Source organism: Heptranchias perlo, chromosome 28 (assembly GCF_035084215.1).
Source record: "Heptranchias perlo isolate sHepPer1 chromosome 28, sHepPer1.hap1, whole genome shotgun sequence".
In the NCBI taxonomy this organism is placed as follows: domain Eukaryota; kingdom Metazoa; phylum Chordata; class Chondrichthyes; order Hexanchiformes; family Hexanchidae; genus Heptranchias; species Heptranchias perlo.
The window spans coordinates 36,015,983-36,036,322 of NC_090352.1; the positions used below are offsets into that span (position 1 = coordinate 36,015,983).

General features: G+C 43.1%; 1 protein-coding gene across 4 annotated transcripts in view; it reads left to right on the forward strand.

Annotated features, from left to right (window-relative positions):
- The window catches only part of vmp1 (vacuole membrane protein 1), a 150,159-nt gene that overhangs the window by 32,954 nt on the left and 96,865 nt on the right, over positions 1–20,340 (forward strand). For all 4 annotated transcript variants that reach the window (XM_068008484.1, XM_068008481.1, XM_068008482.1 and 1 more), the window contains exons 3-5: positions 170–305; positions 13,845–13,935; positions 18,266–18,376. In XM_068008484.1, coding sequence (XP_067864585.1) covers positions 170–305; positions 13,845–13,935; positions 18,266–18,376 — 338 coding nt within the window. The remainder of the gene's footprint in view (positions 1–169; positions 306–13,844; positions 13,936–18,265; positions 18,377–20,340) is intronic.

Below are 20,340 nucleotides of genomic sequence, written 5' to 3' on the forward strand. Positions count from 1 at the left end.
TAAAATGAGTTCCCAAAATTATTTTGTTTGTCAGTTCTGATATTACAGATCAAGCTACATTTTGTTTTGCATATTTTTGGAACAGTATTGCTACGTGCACCTAAATTTTTAAATCAATTTTGATGGACAGCACAGTTCTTCAAAATATCATGTTTTTTTTTGTCTTCAGACCTCTTGTCACTGAATGAGAGGAAACTTAGGGATCGAGAGGAGAGGGAGGCCATTGTTTTATGGAGACGGCCGATCATCACCTTGCAGTACTTCCTCCTGGAAACCGTCATAGACTTTAAAGAATGGGCATTAAGGTAAGAAATCAAGTATTTTACCAATGAAGCCAGCTGCTTAGCAGCAGACTAACATTTGGCCATTTCTCAACCTGTATAGCGTCACATTTTTTTATTGAATTCTAAAGTATTTCTAAAATGAGAAATTCCATCTCAAATTCCCTTCCTATAAAATCTAATTTACAAGACACACATCCTTGTGTATATTTTATGTCCTTGAGCACAGTGATTTTATTTTAGTAATAACTATAAGGAATCAAAGTGGCATGGATGCTGTGGTATCTCAGTGACGTGTGACTGATTAAAAATGGAATATTTTTGTCCATGACCAAGAAAGGTTACTTTAAAATTGCTTCTGCATGTTGGGAGAATGGCTCTTATTATTTTGGCTCTGCATAAATTATACAAAAAAAGCCAGTTGAATGAATTTATTTGATATATGCCTGGGTAAATAGTCACCAAGTACGAGAAACAATTAGCCTGTATCGACAGGTTATTAATCCATGACCTAATCTAATCAGGATGCCCTTAATTTAACATTTACTGAATACAACAATTGGCCATCAGCATTTTTTTGAGTAGGTGTTATGGGATCTGATATCCTCCGTTCGAGTAAAGTGCCTCTGTACCACAGGCTGACTTCTCAAAGGCAAGGCTGATATCCATAATGCTCTTTGAAATAAAGGATCCAACACTTTTGATGTACTTGTAGCAAGGGTAAAATAGTTACTGATACAGAGATGAGATGCAGCTGTGTATGTAAGATGCCTGCATAATTCTAAAAGACTGGAACTGGTACGGAGTGGGTGGCAACTCCTTTTTGAGAAGTGTTTGGTTGTTTTTGTCAGAAAGATGTGCGAAGAAAGCCCATCAAAGGAACTCAACTGCTGGGTTTGTCTGGTTAACCCTTTTGCACACTGGTTCAAAATTGTTATTGGAACTGATTTCAATTTGGCGTTGCTAGCTTCCATGGTTGACTCTGTGAATAAACCTGTTTGGTAGATTGGTCTTAATAAAGTATCTGGTGTGACCAATAAAAATCAAATTCTAAAGTGATGTGGGCACATAGTGGAATCCAATGTGTAATCCAGTATTGGAATGTGGTTTTAGACCATCAGAACCATTTAGTCTGGATATTGGATACTATTTGCCAGAGATCAAAATGCACAATTTCCTAGGATGGCAGGAATTCTGCTTGCTCTGTATGGTGTAGATTGAAGTATAAATGAGAGGAATTCTTGAAGCTGACACTAACATACCATGTTGTAAGATATCAATTGCATTAGGAAGTTAAAGCTGAGGCCAGGTGAATCCACATTGAGGAAGGGGAAATTGGCCTCGTCACCCTGGATACACGTTGTGAAAATCCAATGCTTCCCATTGTTGTGGTTTTGAGCCATGTTATCTGCATACTGGGAACATAAGCTCAATGTGATGGTTCAGAGTGGACACCAGTTTCCTTATATTGTAGGAAACTGGCTTGGCTGCATGCTGTTTGAAGGCACTATTTATCTAACCGCTTGCTGCAACGTGAATTTCATGACTGGGTTTGTCTTTTTACAAATTCACAGAATTGTGTTGATGGATGCTTTCAATAATGCAGTGATTTTAAGTACAATTAAAATAGTTGCATCAGAAACATTTGAGTAAAATTATTCCTGTAATGTTTGCAGAAGAATAGAAAGAGCAAGTTAATTGGATATGGTAGTAAATTAATGAAGCTCATGAGCATATTTGGGAACCAGCCAAGTGGGGCACTAAGATACGGTCATGTCTAACTGGTTCTGCAACTGGCGCTGAAAAAGCTGCCAGGGAATCAAAGGGGGGTTATATCTGTGTTCCTACCTTGGCTACTGCTTTAGTGGCCCATAGATTTTCAATATTTTAAATCCCAGTTTTTGAAAAGAAATTTAGCAATCTTGAAAGTGGATTATTGATCAGTACACAACAGAAGGAAACATGTGTCACTGAACAACTTAGATCTACAGATCATTTGGAAGTTTGAGCTTTTTTTTTTAATCTTGTGTAACAGTATCAGGTGATTTTTTTTTTACAACTGGGTTACAGTACTTTTGCTGTTCAAGCTGAAGTTTTATATGACTGGTTCCAGTTGTTCAGCCTTTCATGCCACCGACCACACCCTCCTCCTCCGACGCATCTCCTCCATTGTCCACTCTTACCTATCCAACTGTAATATGGAGATGCCGGTGATGGACTGGGGTTGACAATTGTAAACAATTTTACAACACCAAGTTATAGTCCAACGATTTTTATTTGAAATCTACAAGCTTTCGGAGGCTTCCTCCTTCCTCTGGTAAATGTCAGGAGCTCCTTGAAGCCGACGCATTTATACATCACAGAACAATACATGGTGTTTACAGACTGCCCCTGCAACTGCCCGTTGCCAAGGCAATCACCGTGTTCAGACAGAGGTGTCACCTACAGAACCCCCGAATACACATTCAACAAAAAAACAAACAGGAAAAAAAAACAGAGAGAGAGAGAGAGGCAGAAACATACGGAAGGCACTACCAAAATGGACCCCGTTAGTCTCGCGGCGGACACAGAGGAATTCATCAGGAGAATGAGGCTTCGGGAATTCTACCACAAACCCCAAGATTTCAACAGCGAACCCAATGAGACAATCAATGATCCGGAACAGCACACAGAGGGATCCGCGGTACAGCAACCGAAGAGGAAAGAGTCAAACTGGACTCCTCCGGAGTCGCTGCCCTCAGCTTGACATGTATGCCCAAGCTGTCAGGAAATGCGTCAATGCCAGATTCATCAGGCGCACTCAGAAGACAGTCCAGAATGTCACCCAAGCACAACGCAACGCCATCAACGCTCTCAAGACCAACCGCAACATCGTCATCAAACCAGCGGACAAAGGAGGAGCCATCGTCATACAGAACAGAACGGACTATTGCAAAGAAGCATACCGACAACTGGACAACCAGGAACACTACAGACGGTTACCCGCAGATCCGACCAAAGAACACACCCACCAGCTCAACAAACTGATCAAGACCTTCGATCCAGACCTTCAAAGCATCCTACGCGCTCTCAGCCCACGTACTCCCCGCGTGGGAGACTTCTACTGCCTCCCAAAGATACACAAAGCCAACACACCCGGACGTCCTATCGTATCAGGCAACGGAACCCTGTGTGAGAACCTCTCTGGATACGTCGAGGGCATCCTGAAACCCATCGTACAGGGAACCCCCAGCTTCTGTCGCGACACTACAGACTTCCTACAAAAACTCAGTACCCACGGACCAGTTGAACCAGGAACACTTCTCACCACGATGGACGTCTCGGCACTATACACCAGTATCCCCCACGATGACGGCATCGCTGCGACAGCATCAATACTCAACACCAACAACAGCCAATCTCCAGACGCCATCCTACAACTCATCCGCTTCATCCTGGATCACAATGTCTTCACCTTCGATAACCAGTTCTTTACCCAAACACACGGAACAGCCATGGGGACCAAATTTGCACCCCAATACGCCAACATTTTCATGCACAAGTTCGAGCACAGGACCTCCAACCAACAATATACACCAGATACATCGACGACATTTTCTTTCTATGGACCCACGGCGAAGAATCACTGAAGAGACTACACGATAACATCAACAAGTTCCATCCCACCATCAAGCTCACCATGGACTACTCCTCAGAATCAGTTTCTTTCTTGGACACACGAATCTCCATCAAAGACGGGTACCTCAGCACCTCACTCTACCGCAAGCCCACGGACAACCTCACGATGCTCCACTTTTCCAGCTTCCACCCTAACCACGTCAAAGAGGCCATCCCCTATGGACAGGCCCTGCGAATACACAGGGTCTGCTCAGACGAGGAGGAATGGGGTGGACACCTACAGACTCTGAAAGATGCCCTGGTAAGAACGGGATATGACGCTCGACTCATCGATCGACGGGCCACAGCGAAAAATCGCATAGACCTCCTCAGAAGACTAGCACGGGACGCAACCAACATAGTACCCTTCGTCGTCCAGTACTTCCCCGGAGCGGAGAAACTACGCCATGTTCTCCGCAGCCTTCAACATGTCATCAATGACGACGAACACCTCGCTATGGCCATCCCCACACCTCCACTACTCGCCTTTAAACAGCCACCCAACCTCAAACAGACTATCGTTCGCAGCAAATTACCCAGCTTTCAGGAGAACAGCGTCCACGACACCACACAACCCTGCCACGGTAACCTCTGTAAGACATGCCAGATCATCGACACAGATACCACCATCACACGAGAGGATACCACCCACCAGGTGCATGGTCCATACTCCTGTGACTCGGCCAACGTTGTCTACCTCATACGCTGCAGGAAAGGATGCCCCGGAGCATGGTACATTGGCGAGACCATGCAGACACTGCGACAACGGATGAACGGACACCGCGCAACAATCGCCAGACATGAGGGTTCCCTCCCAGTCGGGGAACACTTCAGCAGTCAGGGACATTCAGCCACCGCTCTTCGGGTAAGCGTTCTCCAAGGCGGCCTTCGAGACACACGACAACGCAAAATCGTCGAGCAGAAATTGATAGCCAAGTTCCGCACCCATGAGGACGGCCTCAACCGGGATCTTGGGTTCATGTCACGCTACACGTTACCCCACCAGCGAACAAAAGCTATCTGTTTTTAATATAATGGGTCATTTGCTGGCTTTCTCTGCCTTCCGGATGTTTCTGCTTCTCTCTCTTTTTTCCTGTTTGTTTTTTGTTGAATGTGTATTCGGGGGTTCTGTAGGTGACACCTCTCTGTCTGAACACGGTGATTGCCTTGGCAACGGGCAGTTGCAGGGGCAGTCTGTAAACACCATGTATTGTTCTGTGATGTATAAATGCGTAGGCTTCAAGGAGCTCCTGACATTTACCGGAGGAAGGAGGAAGCCTCCGAAAGCTTGTAGATTTCAAATAAAAATCGTTGGACTATAACTTGGTGTTGTAAAATTGTTTACAACTATCCAACTGTAGCCAGATGATCTCCACTAATGGCTTTTCTTCTCAGCTCTGCAACGTTACCATGGCTCCCTCCTTTTCCACGGCTACATGCTGGCCCACAATGACATCATCCAAAGAAATTGCATCAGGTTTCACGTGTACACAGATGACACCCAGCTCTACCTCTCCACCACCTCTCTTGACTTCTTTACTACCTCTGTGTTGTTTGACTGCTTGTCCGACATCCAGTCCCGGATGAGCTGTAATTTCTTCCAGTTATAAACAATTTTACAACACCAAGTTATAGTCCAACAAATTTATTTTAAATTCCACAAGCTTTCGGAGGCTTCCTCCTTCGTCAGGTGAACGGTGTCATCCAGTTAAACATCAGAAAGACCGACACCATCATCTTTGGGCACGGTCACACACTCCTTATTCTTGTCACTGATTCTGTACCCTTCCTTGACCACTGCCTTGGGTTCAACCAGACTGTTCACGACCTATTTGACTTCAAGCTGGGCTTCCGACCCATACCCTCTCCGTTACTAAGACCGCCTACTTCCATCTCCATAATATTGCCCATCTCCGCTCCTGTCTCAGCCCATCTGCTGCCAAAAGTCATCTGTGCCTTTGTCACCTCCAGACTTGACTATTCCGATGCTCTCCTAGCCAGCCTCCCATCTTCCAACCTCAATAAACGACTCATCCAAAACTCTGCTGCTCGTACCATCCCATTCGCCCATCACTCCAGTGCTCACTGACCTACATTGGCTCCCGGTCCTCCAACGCCTCAAATTTAAAATTCTCATCCTCCTGTTCAAATCCCTCCATGGCCTCACCCCTTCCTATCTCTGTAACCTTCTCCAGCTCTGAAAACACTTTGTTCCTCCAATTCTTGTGGGGCAAAGGGATTTCAGGATGCACTATTGACGACCGTCCCTTCATCTGTCTAGGCCCTATGCTGTGCAATTCCCTCCCTACAGTATTCTGTTCTCAACCAATACCAGCAACAACAAAAACAACTCGTATTTATATAGTGCTTTTAATGTGGTTAAACATCCCAAGGTGCTTCACAGGAGCGGTATCAAACAAAATTTAACACTGGGCCACATAAGGAGATGTTAAGACAGGTGACCAAAAGCTTGGTCAAAGAGGTAGGTTTTAAGGAATGTCTTAAAGGTGGAGAGAAAGGTGGAGAGATTTAGGGAGAGAATTCCAGAGCTTAGGGCCTAGGCATTTGAAGGCACAGCCGTCAATGGTGGAACGATTAAAACTGGGGATGTGCAACAGACAAGAATTGGAGGAGCGTAGAGATCTCGGAGGGTTGTTGGGCTGGAGGAGGTTACAGAGATAGCGAAGGGTGAGCCAAAGGAGGGATTTGAGAACAAGGATGAGAATTTTAAAATTGAGGCGTTCCCGGATTGGTAGCCAATGTAGATCAGCAAGCACGGGTGATGGCTAAACTGGACTTGGTGCGAGTTAGGATGCAGGCAGCAGAGTTATGGATGAGCTCAAGTTTATGGAGGGTGGAAGATGGGAGGCAGGCCAGGAGAGCATTGGAATAGTGAAGTCTGGAGGTAACATAGGCATGGATGAGTGTTTCAGCAGCAGATGAGCTGAGGCACGGGCGATGTTACAGAGGTGGAAGTAGGCAGTTTTGGTGATGGAGTGGATATGTGGTCAGAAGTTCATCTCTGGGTGAAATAGGTCGCCAAGGTTGCGAATAGTCTGGTTCAGCCTCGGACAGTGACCAAGGGAGAGGGGTGGAGTCGGTGGCTGGGGAATGGATTTTGCGTTGGGGACTGAAGACTGTGCTTTCGGTTTTCGCAAGATTTAGTTGGAGGAAATTTTTGCTCATCCAGTACTGGATGTCGGACAAGCGGCGTGACAAATCAGATAGTGGAGGGGTCGAGGAAGATGGTGGTGGTGTAGAGCTGGGTGTCGTCAGCGTATACTTGGAAGCTGATGTTGTGTTTTTGGATGATGCTGCCCCTCGGCGACATGTAGATGAGAAATAGGAGGGGCCGAAGGATAGATCCTTGGGGGACTCCAGAGGTAACGGAGCGGGAACAGAAGCTATTGCAGGTGATTCTCTGACTACGACTGGATAAATATGAATGGAACCAGGGAGCGCAGTCCCACCCAGCTAGACAACGGAGGAGAGGCGGTGGTGAACGATGGTGTGGTCAACCCTGTCAAAGGCTGCAGACAAGTGGAGAAGAATGAGGAGGGGTAATTCACCACAGTCACACAGGATGTCATTTGTGACTTTGATAAGAGCCGTTTCAGTACTGTGGCAGGAGCGGAAACTTGATTGGAGGGATTCAGACATGGAGTTGCGGGAAAGATGGGCCTGGATTTGGGAGATGTCAATGTTCAAGGACTTTGGCGAGGAAAGGGAGGTTGGCGACGGGGCTGTAATTTGCTAAGGACAAGGACTGGTGTCAAGGGTGGGTTTTTTGAGGAGGTGGGTGGTGACGGCAGATTTGAAAGGGAGGGGGACAGTACCTGAGGAGAGGGAACTGTTAACAATATCAACTAACATGGGGGCTAACATACCACCAAAAATTAATTAATCATTGCCATTCGGGTGTTTTTGCTGTGTGCAAGGTGGCTGCTGTTTGCTTATGTGACCGTCACACTTCAAAGTAATTAATTGTATGTGAAGTGCTTCGAGACATTTGTGAGACATGATGAGGCAGGTCTTTTTCCATCTTTTTGTTGACTATTAGTGTGACAGATGTGTTTGCACAACGTTCCTTTAGGAGCAGAGTAAGCCTTCAGAAAGCATTCTGTAAATGTATCCCCAAACTGTGTGCGCTACTGTGCCATGTACGTTCTTTACTCACTCAAAGAGCTTATGTGAGTAGTACGTTCTTCTTGTCTAGCAGTTTTCATTTTCTCCTTTCTTTTCAAAGCAAATTGCTATAAACATTGATCTGACTGCTATGATGCTTGTCATTTAAGATCCATAGCACAGGATATTTTCACCTGTTTTGGATTTTTTGGAATTCCACTTGGTTTTAGGTTCCTAAAATCCTTCGGGCTTCATCTGGAATGATTTGGTTCCTGAGTACAGTCTATTCGTTGAACACTCAATTTCAAATTTATCTGACAACAACATTTTGATCTTCAGTACAACTCTGCTTGTAACACTGCAGGATTTTGCTGTGCAATTCTCCCAATGCATCACAATTTTGACTGTTTAACCTTCAGTTCAGTGAGTGAAGTTTCGCCAACAATGAAATGCAGACAGGGCACATTCTTTTATTCTTGGATACCAAATATATTGAAATCAAAAGAAAGGCTGCAGGAGAATTAACATAATTTTTTCTTATCTCTTCCAAATGCTAATTGACATGTCCGTTTCCAGCATTTTCTGTGTATCTGACAAATATTTTGACTATAAATTAATTTGTCAGGAGTTTCTTGGAGAAAGAATTGCTTGTTTGCCAGCACGTGAGGTTCTTTCTACTTTACAAGAGTAGTTTGTTTAAAGAATTCCAGAGTTTGTAGACAGATGAGCATTAGTGAGATCTTATAGTAAAGCATTTGTTTTGAACAGTCTAAAAGGGCTGGATCATTACCAGCTAAAAGGCTCTACGGCACTGTACTGAACTATCTCTGTGCAGTAGTGGAGCAATGGTTCACCCCTGCGGTTCCCTATATATAGAGATTTTGAGTTTGTCAGGCTATCTGGAGAAGTAAAGTGCTAAAGAGGAAAAATTTGCTCCCAGGTAGCCTTCAATGCACAAATATAAAGCAGGAAATGGAATTGAAATCAAAGCAGATGGCGAAGAACTGACACATCAGTAAGCACAGAGATACCTCTCTTTATAACAATGTGGCGATTGTTTCCCTACATTACAATAGTGACTACATTTCAAAAGTTCTTCATTGGCTGTGAAGTGCTTTAGGACATCCTGAGGTTGTGAAAGGCACTATATAAATGCTCTTTTTCTTACAAATCGATAGAATATATGTCCTCTTTAATTATTTATGAGTCTCGTGGAGAATTTGGTGTTCAGAAGGCAGCAGCTGCAAATTGTAACAGCAAGAGGAGTGAAGAGGGGGAAAAGAATTGATTACATTTCATGTAGCACCTCATTACATCAAAATGTCCATGAGTGTTTCACAATGAATGACTTTTGAAGTGCGGTGACTATTATGCAAGTAAACGTGATACAGTTCTACATCAGCAACATCTCAGAATAGTCAGATGAATAACCAGGCAATTTGTCTTCTGGTGGTGCTGATTGAGGAAGGAATACCTGCTGCTTTTCGACTTGTGCCATGGCATCTTTAATGTCCACCTAAATAATAAGCCCCATGATGAATATTGAAGTATAAAAAAAATTCTGTAGATTATGACGTATTGATACGTAGTGATAGTCAAATGTTATGGTTTCTGTCCTTGTAAAGTTAAGAGTAGTTCAATTTTTTTTGTTTGGAAATGTTAAAATGACTGTTTTAAAAAAAAAAATCCTATCCAGGTACAGTATTGCAGATGCCTTCCGTCTTACTGTTTTTCTTCTGTAACTTAGCATTTATCCAGGTTTTTAAAGTCACTAACATTAGATTTTCCAACTACCACAGTATTGGCTTTTTAGGGGGAGGGAACGGAGAGAGAAATGTAATAAGAACACCAACCTGATACTAGTAGCAAAAAGCATTAATTAAAAAAACAGCTTTTTGCTTCTTTAAATATTGTCAAATCTATGTAAATCCATTTATTGGGGTTAGTTTAGGTCATACACTGTTGAAAGTAGCTATGGAAGGAAGGATGTGGAAGAGAATGGGGCTGTAACTATTTGATGAAATGCTTCCGAAGCTTATCTTGAGCAACCACAATTTCTATCAGTTCCCTTTATTAAAACAAATTTGAGAATATGTGGCACTCTTGCACCAGGTGCTATACTTTTGCGGGAAGGTGATGGGACACCATACACCTGTTTAGGACAAAGTAGGAACACTATTGTATTGGCCAACAAGGGTGGTGTATGCGACAGAACATTTCATATTACTGTGTGGATGCAGAATGAGAGAACATACGCTCAAATCTCTCCATTTTTGGCTCTGCGTCTGCATTCCTCATGCACCTGGAGTTTGTCTACATTAAAGATGCTGTATAAATTCACATCGTTTTCACATCGTTCACCTGATGAAGGAGGAAGCCTCCGAAAGCTTGTGAATTTAAAATAAAATTGCTGGACTATAACTTGGTGGTGTAAAATTGTTTACAAGTATAAATTCTAGTTGTTTTAGTAATTGTTGGGTGAGAACATACATAATGCTGCATCAACAACTACAACTTGCATTTATATAGCGCCTTTAACATAGTAAAACATCCCAATCAATAATTTGCTGGTATGATTTATAAAATGGTTAAAGACTTCGTACAAAAAGCAGCACATTTCTGTGGGTGTAAAATATTCTAAATAGTGAATTCTGCACTGGGCATTATCTGATACTCAACTGCAAGTTCTCCACCTTCATCTTTGAGATCAATATCATTCATCCTGGAGCGTTACTGTGATCTTGTGTTGACATAGAATGCAATGACCATGTCAACACTATGTAGCTCGAACTGAAATCAGCCCTTTTGCTTAAGTTAAAATCCTGCGAACAGTGGAACTTCAATTATCTGCTGTAGTTGGGAGAGGGGAGAAGAAAGGAAAGGTCCTTGGCGAATAACGAAGAATGACGAAGAGGTGCGAAGAAAACAAATTACTAACAGCCCCTGTCCTCGGGTCTCTCCTCGAACACAAAAGATCTTGTCGATAATTGAAGTGTGGATAATTTGAGGTTCCACTATTTTTTAAGAAACGCGTACTATAATCTTGGGGTTCAGCTTGAGCTTCAGTGTCGTCATTAATGGAGTCCACTAAGCCCTTCCATTAAACTAATACTGTACCACTTCCAGATGTAATTTATTGAGGAAACCACTTGGATCCTGTTATAAGATGACTCGTTTACTTCTGGTCAATTCATGAATTTGTTAACCTGGGTTCTATGATCTCTTTATATAATGGTTTGCGTCTTGGTGTACTTTTTAACATTTTAAATTATGCTTTGGTGTCACGTGACTTGGTTGCTGCAGCACCTGGATCGCAGGTGAAGGTTGAGCGAAAGAAATGGAGAACAGAGCAGAATATCAAGAGGGATTATGGAGGCAGCCTGGTAAAGATGGGAAGGCGCAAGGAAATGTACTTTGAAAATGCTTTTCACAAGAATACTGGGGAGGAGCAGAATTGGAAGCATGATTAGGAATCAGAAACTTTAATCATCCTTGGTCTGTGAAACAGTACAATGCATGGAGACTTATAAGTGGTCTTGTGCTTCATATGTAGTTAGTAGTTTAAAAAGACTGGTTAGGCTGAAATGCCCAGCTCTTTGTGGTTAATGATTTGTCCCCACATTTTTGATTGAGATAATGTACAAGATCTGCTGCAAGATTGTACAGAAGGTAGTGTGTGCCTCGTTAAAAAGTATTCTTGCCTGAACACAAGATAAGGGCTCATGGAGTTGGGGGTAATATATTAGCATGGATAGAGGATTGGTTAATGGACAGAAAACAGAGTAGGAATAAATAAGTCATTTTCAGGTTGACAGGCTGTAACTAGTGGTGTGCCACAAGGTTCAGTGCTTGGGCCTCAGCTATTTACAATCTATATTAATGACTTAGATGAAGGGACTGAGTGCAATGTATCCAAGTTTGCTGATGATACAAAGCCAGGTGAGAAAGTAAGCTGTGAGGAGGACACAGTCTGCAAAGGGATACAGATAGGTTAAGTGAACCGTCACCACACGGACTGCAGTGGTTCAAGAAGGCGGCTCACCACCACCTGCTCGAGGGCAATTAGGGATGGGCAATAAATGCCGGCCTCGCCAGCGATGCCCACATCCCATGAACGAATAAAAAAAAAAGTGAATGGGCAGAAAGGTGGCAGATGGAGAATAATGTGGGGAAATGTGAGGTTATTCACTTTGGTAGGAAGAATAGAAAAACAGAATATTTTTTAAATGGTGAGAAATTATTAAATGTTGGTGTTCAGAGAGATTTCGGTGTCCTTGTTCATGAAACACAAAAAGTTAACATGCGGGTACAGCAAGCAATTAGGAAGGCTAATATGTTGGCCTTTATTGCAAGGGGGTTGGAGTGCGAGAGTAAGGAAGTCTTGCTGCAAATGTACAGGGCTTTGGTGAGACCGCACCTGGAGTACTGTGTACAGTTTTGGTCTCCTTACCTAAGGAAGGAAATACTTGCCTTAGAGGCAGTGCAACGAAGATTCACTAGATTGATTCCTGGAATGAGAGGGTTATCCTATGAGGGAAAAATTGAGTAGAATGGGTTTATACTCTCTGGAGTTTAGAAGAATGAGAGGTGATCTCATTGAAACATAAGATTCTGAGGGAGCTTGACAGGATAGATGCTGTGAGGCTGTTTCCCCTGGCTAGAGAGTCTAGAAGTAGGGGTATAGCTTCAGGATAAGGGGTCGGCCATTTAAGACTGAGATGAGAAGAAATTTTTTCACCCAGAGGGTTGTGAATCTTTGGAATTCTCTGCCCCAGAGGGCTGTGGATGCTCAATCGTTGAGCATATTCAAGGATGAGATCGATAGATTTTTGGACTCAGAACCAGGGATATGCGGATTGGGCGGGAAATTGGAGTTGAGGTCTAAGATCAGCCATGATCTGATTGAATGGCGGAGCAGGCTTGAGGGGCCATATGGCCTATCTCTGCTCCTATTTTTCATGCTCTTAACCTGATGTGCCATTGCACTCCTTTTTCTTTCCCCATTTTGTGTGTCCCGTTCTCTCTCTACCAGTACTAATTTGCAGCTAACTGGGACTTCTAAGAAAGCAGACTGAACAGTTTTTCCTTCTTTCTCGCAAGGAGAAACACCTCTTCTCCATTTGTCTTCTCCCTCTTAAGTTCCTCATCTCAATGATAGCTTGCTAAATTGGGGAATCGGAGGCACTATCTGTGGCATAAAAACAGAAAATGCTTTGTAGAAGCTGACTTTCTTGCTGTGTATTTCCAGCTAGATTTCTAGCTTTCTGGTTTTTACACAGAAGGCATCAAGAGGTATGGGAAGAGAGCAGGAATGTGGCATTTAGATAGAGGATCAGCCATGATCATTTTAAATGGCCTACTCCTGCACCTATTTTCTATGATTGATAAACTTCATGATGTCTGTGGTGTGGTATGTTGGTCAACTACGTGTGGCACTGGTGTGTCGGCAACAATACCGATTTAAATTTTATTAAGGAACCTAGGTGAAAGGCCTACAGTGCAGGGTGCCATCAAGATTGAAAAAAGTAGGAGCGATGTAGTAGGTAGTAGTTAGGTGATGCCAAACTTAATAGCTTGATCTTAGGAGGTAAGGGATTTCAGTTTTGAGGTCCTGGGGAAAAATGAATTAAAATAGGAGATAATCTGTGGCATAAAATAAGCTTTGCCCATTATCATGACTTTTTTTTCTTTCTCTTCTCCTGCCTCAACCAAAACTGAGAGCAGAATCATACATGTACCTGCATTAAACTGTAAGTGTTCTGAACGTGTTTCTCTTTTCAGGTTGTGGCAGCGACGAGGGTTTGTTCTCGTCACCCTGTTGATGTTGGCTGTAGCTACAGTTGCCTATTATGTTGAAGGAGAGCATCAGCAGGTGAGCTCAATGGTTATAATCTAGGGCTGTTCTTAACCATCTGTGTTTAGTGATGAAATAATGTCCAGAACAATAAATGAATGAAATGCAACAGGGTGATACAATGAGAATGATTGCTGGAAATGCATAGCAGGCTGATCAGTATCTGAAAGGCAAAGGTGGATTAACAGTTCAATTGTAACACTTCATCAGAACTGATTTGGATTTCAATGCAAATCTTAGTATTTTTTATAGACAGGTTTCATTACATTTATTGTATCATTCTTTGAACTATGTTTTTATTTGGGTGAATTTTTGCACTCTTCATGGTACTCCTGGGAAATGAATACTTCCACTTTTGGTAACTAGTGCCAGAAATAAACCTACCATGTTAGATATAGAATGATGAGATGTAGAGTATTTCACCCCAAACATGCGCCTTAATCCCAGTCTCTCCAGAGCACCCTTGGTTATACCAGCATGATACGTCCCAACATCAGCCATCTTTACAACTCCTGAGTGAGACTGACAACTTCATTTTGAGTTTGGACAGCACCAAAACGGTTTGATTGTAGATCAGGAGTTTGATTTTTAATGTACCGTTATTGGTATTTGGAGGATGTACAACTGGATTTGGAATTTGGAAAATAAGCCAGAGTTACTTAATCTTGCAGTCCAATTTCTTCTGAAATAATTGAATTGTTTTTTTACACTGCTATGCAATTGTCATTAGCTTTAATAAATGGCATCATAAATCTTGGATTAAAACTAAAAATTCCCAGTGTTCCTAATAGACCAACTCATCACAACCAATTTACCTAGCTGTAAATCTATCGCAGTTAAGAACAGTTAATTTAGGCTAAACAATCCCAGCTGTTGGGCACTGACAGGCTAATGGCCCAGACAGTGCATTGATATCACCATGCAATCAATACTTAAATGAGTTGGTTAATTTGAAAATACAACTTGATCTCTAAGCAGGTACTTCTACATTGTGGTAGAGTCCTGGTTCACAATCTGTCAATGGCATCACTGAAAGTAAATGTACCTGGTCTTGTAAATTCAGCAGCAGCAAAGATCTAGCTCTCCTGATCTGCGCTTTGTGGAGCTCTTGAGCCTGGCTAATAAGTGTGCTGAGTTGGATTCAGTATATCCATGGGCTGATGTTATGATATCATATGCTGTGGACGTCAGAATATCTATCACACGGGTTCTCTTCATTGGACAATTAGATGGGTAACTGACAAACTTTATCCAATAAAACAGCCTTTTGAGATCTGATAACTATAAAATGGAATCTTAGAGAAAACTTCTTTCAGAGAAATGAATTTGACCCCACATCCTCTCCTTCACCTCTAACATCACCTGCTTCTGCCATTGCATCAGCTCATCTGCTGAAACGCTCATCCATACTTTTGTCACCTTCAGACTCAATTATTCCAGTGCTCCCAGCTGGCCACCCACCTTCCAGCCTCCATAAACTTCAGATCATCCAAAGCTCTGCTGACTGCTATCCTATCCCACACCAAATCCTACTTGCCATTGCTCGTTTACCTTCATTGGCTCCCAGTCCCATATGCCTCAAATTTAAAGTTCTTATCTTCATGTTCAAATCCCTCTATGGCCTCGCCCATTCTTATCTCTACAACCATCTCCAGCCCTACCACACTGCATGAACTCTGCATTCCTCTGACTCTGGCCTCTTGTGCACCCCCACTCCTTTCGCCGTTGGCGACCTTGCCTTGAGTCATCTAGGCCCTATGCTCTGGAAGTCCCTCCCTAAACCCCTCTGCTTCTCGATTTTTCTCTCTCTCTCTCCCTTTAGGACCCTCCCTCGAACCCACACCTTTGACCAAGTTTTTAGTCACCCATCCTCTTTGGTTTGGTGCCGATTTTTGTCTGATTACGCTTCTGTGAAGTGTCTTAGGATGTTTTTCTATGTTAAAGGTACTATATAAATGTACGTCGTTGTTGAATTAAACCAGTCCTGACTCGTGGCTTGATCATTGTTTATCTTGCTACACTCAAAGCACTTTTATAATATATTGAAGGAGGAGGGAGGAGCAAGGTGGAAGTTGCCAGAGTTGTATTTAATTTTATTTTTTTATCTGCTACCCCCAACTCCCCAAGGAGCCATTCATCTACCACAGTGTATGGCAATGTGTTCCTGTATCTCTAAACTGTCCCCTGTCTGAAGCTGATGGGGGTGTCTTGCATTCCTGTCTTCTGCAGATATACGGTCATAATTGGAACTGACCAGTGGGCGAGCTCTGGATATGTATCTATTCTCGTGCTTTTCAGGCACTTGTTACAACGGTTGGATGAGTAGCAGAATATAAATCAATGCACAAGTTGATGTCTTTCTAAATGAGACTTGAGGTGACGCATTGCTTTGCCGAACCAACTGCAGTTTGGCTATTTTTATCAATAATCGATAATGGTGTATATATCTCCACCAGTGGTGGCCTTGACTTCAGCCACCTGCGTTCCATGCCCTGGAATTTCCCTCCTCTCTATTTCCCCCTCTTTTTAAAAAAAAAAATCCACCTCTGGCCAAGCTTTTCGGCACCCCTCTTAATATCTTCTTTGGCTTGTGGTCTTTTTTTTGATTATGCCTCTGAAGCATGTTTAAATTTTACAGTTACTATGGACCATATTTCCATCAGAGATTCTGGAAATTCTATGTCGAAGTATAATCATTTTTTTATATGTAGCTTTAATTTTTTTTTAGTGGCTGCTATGAAATTGTGCACCAATCTCCTAACCTTTGACAAAATCTTGGACTAGGTTTTAAGTGATTTTGGCTATGGAAAGATTTTTAATTTCTATTATGTTATGCTTGTAAGTTTGCAGTTTTTTAAAAGCAGAACTTTAAGTTTTAGCTTTTTACATTTTTTGGCTGGTGTTTACATCTCCTTTTAATATGCATTAAATCTTTTCAGACCACAGAATTATTGGCTTGTTTGATTTATAGTAAAGTTTCACTTATGATTTGACCAATATTGCAGTTCGGGAATTTTTAAATTCTTGGTGTGTGTGTATAACCGATGTGATATAATCTTCCTTAATGAAATTTGAGCTCTGAATGACTGTTGCACAAGAGTTTCCCTATTAGTTCAGTTGCTAACTGCAGCATGTGGCATGGTGCTTAGTCATAAAGACCAGGAAGGTTCCAAATCCTGACTTAGCTGATCTCAAGCAGGGTCTGTTTTTGCTCATGATCACCATTCAATGGTGGGCAGTGGGTGTGATGGATGACAAGAAAATCAGGCTGTGATGACCACTGTCAAATAGTTTCCTAGGCTTGCACCTGAAGTAGGTACGTATCTTGAGGAAGGTATCTGAGAGCAACTGCTGACAGTGGAACTGTCCCCCAGGACATGTCCGCACTTATGTGAGGAAGGACGAAAAAGACTCCACACCCACCTCCGAATAGCTTCTCAATCAGCTTTGGAAGTATATCTCAATCAGCCACCATCTCAGCAGTCACGTATGCAGCTATTTTCAAAATTATAACTGATATGGTGAATCCAATAGAACTAAACTAGCTTTACCAGTAATACTAAGTATTCTGCTCCCCGCACCCCCCCGCCCTTTTGGTATTGCTTAATCTGCCATTAAAAAGCATTATAGACTGTACCATATGTGGGTAATCTGGTGGGTTAATAAAGAAAAGAAAGCACTTGTGTTTATGTAGTGCCTTTCGTGACCTCCTGACATCCCAAAGAGCTTTACAGCCAATGAAGTACTTTTGAAGTGTAGTCACTATTGTAATGTAGGAAACGCAGCAGCCAATTTGCACACAGCAAGGTTCCACAAACAATAATGAGATAAATGACCAGATAATCTGTTTTAGGTGTTGATTGAGGGATAAATATTGGCCAGGACACCGGGGATAACTCCCCTGCTCTTCAAAATAGTCATGATGTGGAGATGCTGCAGTTAGCAACTGAACTAATAGTGTCAGGGGTCTTTTATGTCCTCAAGAGGACAGACCTGAGAGGTTTAACATCTCATCCGAAAGATAGCACCTCTGACAACACGGCACTTCCTCAGTGCTGCACTGCCACATTTTTAAAAAAATGTGTATATCGCTCAGTGGCTTCACAGCATCTCCTGAGTGTGGACCCGCCCCCCCCCCCCCCCCCCCACCTACAATCCAGAAGCTCCCTTATCGTGGTCTGTCCTTGCAACTGGTGGATAATCCATAGGATTAACAATGATACTAAAGTCTCCTTCTATTCCTGTTTAGGTTAGACCATTAACTGTGAAGCACCTTGGGATGTTTTCAAATGTTAAAGGCACTTATAGATCAGGTGTTAATATTGCTTTTGTTTTTCCTCGTTGACAGTACGTGCAATTGGTGGAAAAGAAATTTTTGTGGTGTGCCTACTGGATAGGCTTGGGCATTCTTTCTTCTGTTGGACTTGGGACAGGTCTGCACACCTTCCTGCTCTACTTGGTAAGTACATTCATGCAATATAATCAGGCAGTTTCAGGAATTCTGTTGGACATTTCTTAGTTGGGGATGTAGTGGTTTTGGTAATGAACTGGCAAATTATGAAACTGAATTGAATAAATCTGGTAATTTGTGGCTAGCAGCAGAAAAAATGACCGTGAAAGCTGCTAGACAACTGACTGAGTCACTAATGTACCTCAGGGAAGGGAACCTGCCACCCCTACCCTGTCTGACCTACATGTAACTCCAGTCCAGCACAAAGTAGTTGGCTGTTAATATTCTTTTGAAGTGGCCTAGCAAGCCACTCAGTTGTGGAAAAATAAATTATACAAAACACGTAGTGGTTCAAGCCCAACACCACCATCTCAGCACATCTAGGGATTAGCAATAAATGTAGTCTGGTTATTCCCATTAATATTCTTCCTTGAACGGAGGCCCAACCAGTCCCCATCCACCACCCTCCTCCACCTTACTGAACTTGTTCTTACATTGAACAACTTCTCCTTTGACTCCACTCACTTCTCCAAATAAAAGGTGTTACTATGGGTCCTAGCGCTGCCTGCCTTTTTGTGGGATACGTGGAACGTTCTTTGTTGCAGTCGTACTCAGGTCCCCTCCCTCGCCTCTTTTTCTCCAGTGCATTGATGATTGTATCGGTGCTGTTTCCTGCTCTCAACCCAAACTGGAAAATTTTATCAACTTTGCTTCCAATTTCCACCCTTCCCATGCCTTCACATGATCCACCTCCAACTCGTCCCTTCCTTTCCTTGACTTCTCTATCTTCATTTCTGGGGATAGGCTTGTCAACCAATACCTGCTACAAGCCCACCAACTCCCACAGCAGCCTTGATTGCACTGCCTCCGATCCCACTTCCTGTAAGGACTGTATTCCATTTTCCCAGCTTCTCCATCTCCGCACATCAGTTCTGATGATGCCACCTTCCACACTAGTGCTTCCAATATGTTTTCCTTTCTCCTCAACTGAGCATTTGCCTCTATAGTTGACAGGGACCTCGACTGTGACCATCCCATTTCCCGTACTTCTGCTCTCACCCCTTCCCCTTCCTCCCAGAACCATGATGGGGTCCCCCTTGTCCTCACCTCCCATCCCACCAGCCTCCACATTCAACGTATCATCCTCTGCCATTTCTGCCACCTCCAGCGCAATGCCACTACCAAACACGCCTTCCCCTCCCCTTTCAGCATTCCGAAGGAACTGTTCCCTCCACAACATCCTGGTTCAGTCTTCCATCAACCCCAACACCCACTCTCCTTCTCATGGCATCTTCCTGTGCGAGCAGGGGAGATGCAACGCCTGCCCTTTCATCACCTCCCTTCCCACCGTCCAGGGCCCCAAATACTCCTTCCAGGTGAAACAGCGATTTACTTATACTTCTTTCAATTTAGTATTCTGTATTTGCTGCTTACGATGCGGTCTCCTCTACATTGGAAGGCCAATCACAGATCGAGTGATTGCTTTGCTAATCACCTCTGTGACCCTGACCTTCTGGTCGCTTGCCATTTTAATTCTCCCGTCGGCCTCCTGTGCCCTTCCAATGAAGCAGAGCCTCATCTTTTGATTAGGCACTTTTCAACCTTCTGGACTGTACATTGATTTCAATAGCTTCAGATCATAACCACTGCTGCCATTTTTTTCGGACAGCAGATGCTGGTAATGGTTCTGCTGTTGCCATTTACAGCTCCTCCAGACCTGTCTTGTTTCTTTACTTGTCCCATTACCACCACCGTCCCTTTAATCACTCCTGCCCTCCACCCTATCACAGGCCTTCTCTTTTGTACTTTCCTTCCCCCCCCCCCTCACTTTGCCTGACTCTCTACTTGTTTAAAAACTGTTAAATCTTTAACTTCTTCCAGCTCTGACGAAAGGTCATCGACCTGAAACGTTAACTCTGATTCTTTCTCCACAGATGCTGCCTGACTTGGAGTATTTCCAGCATTTTCTGGTA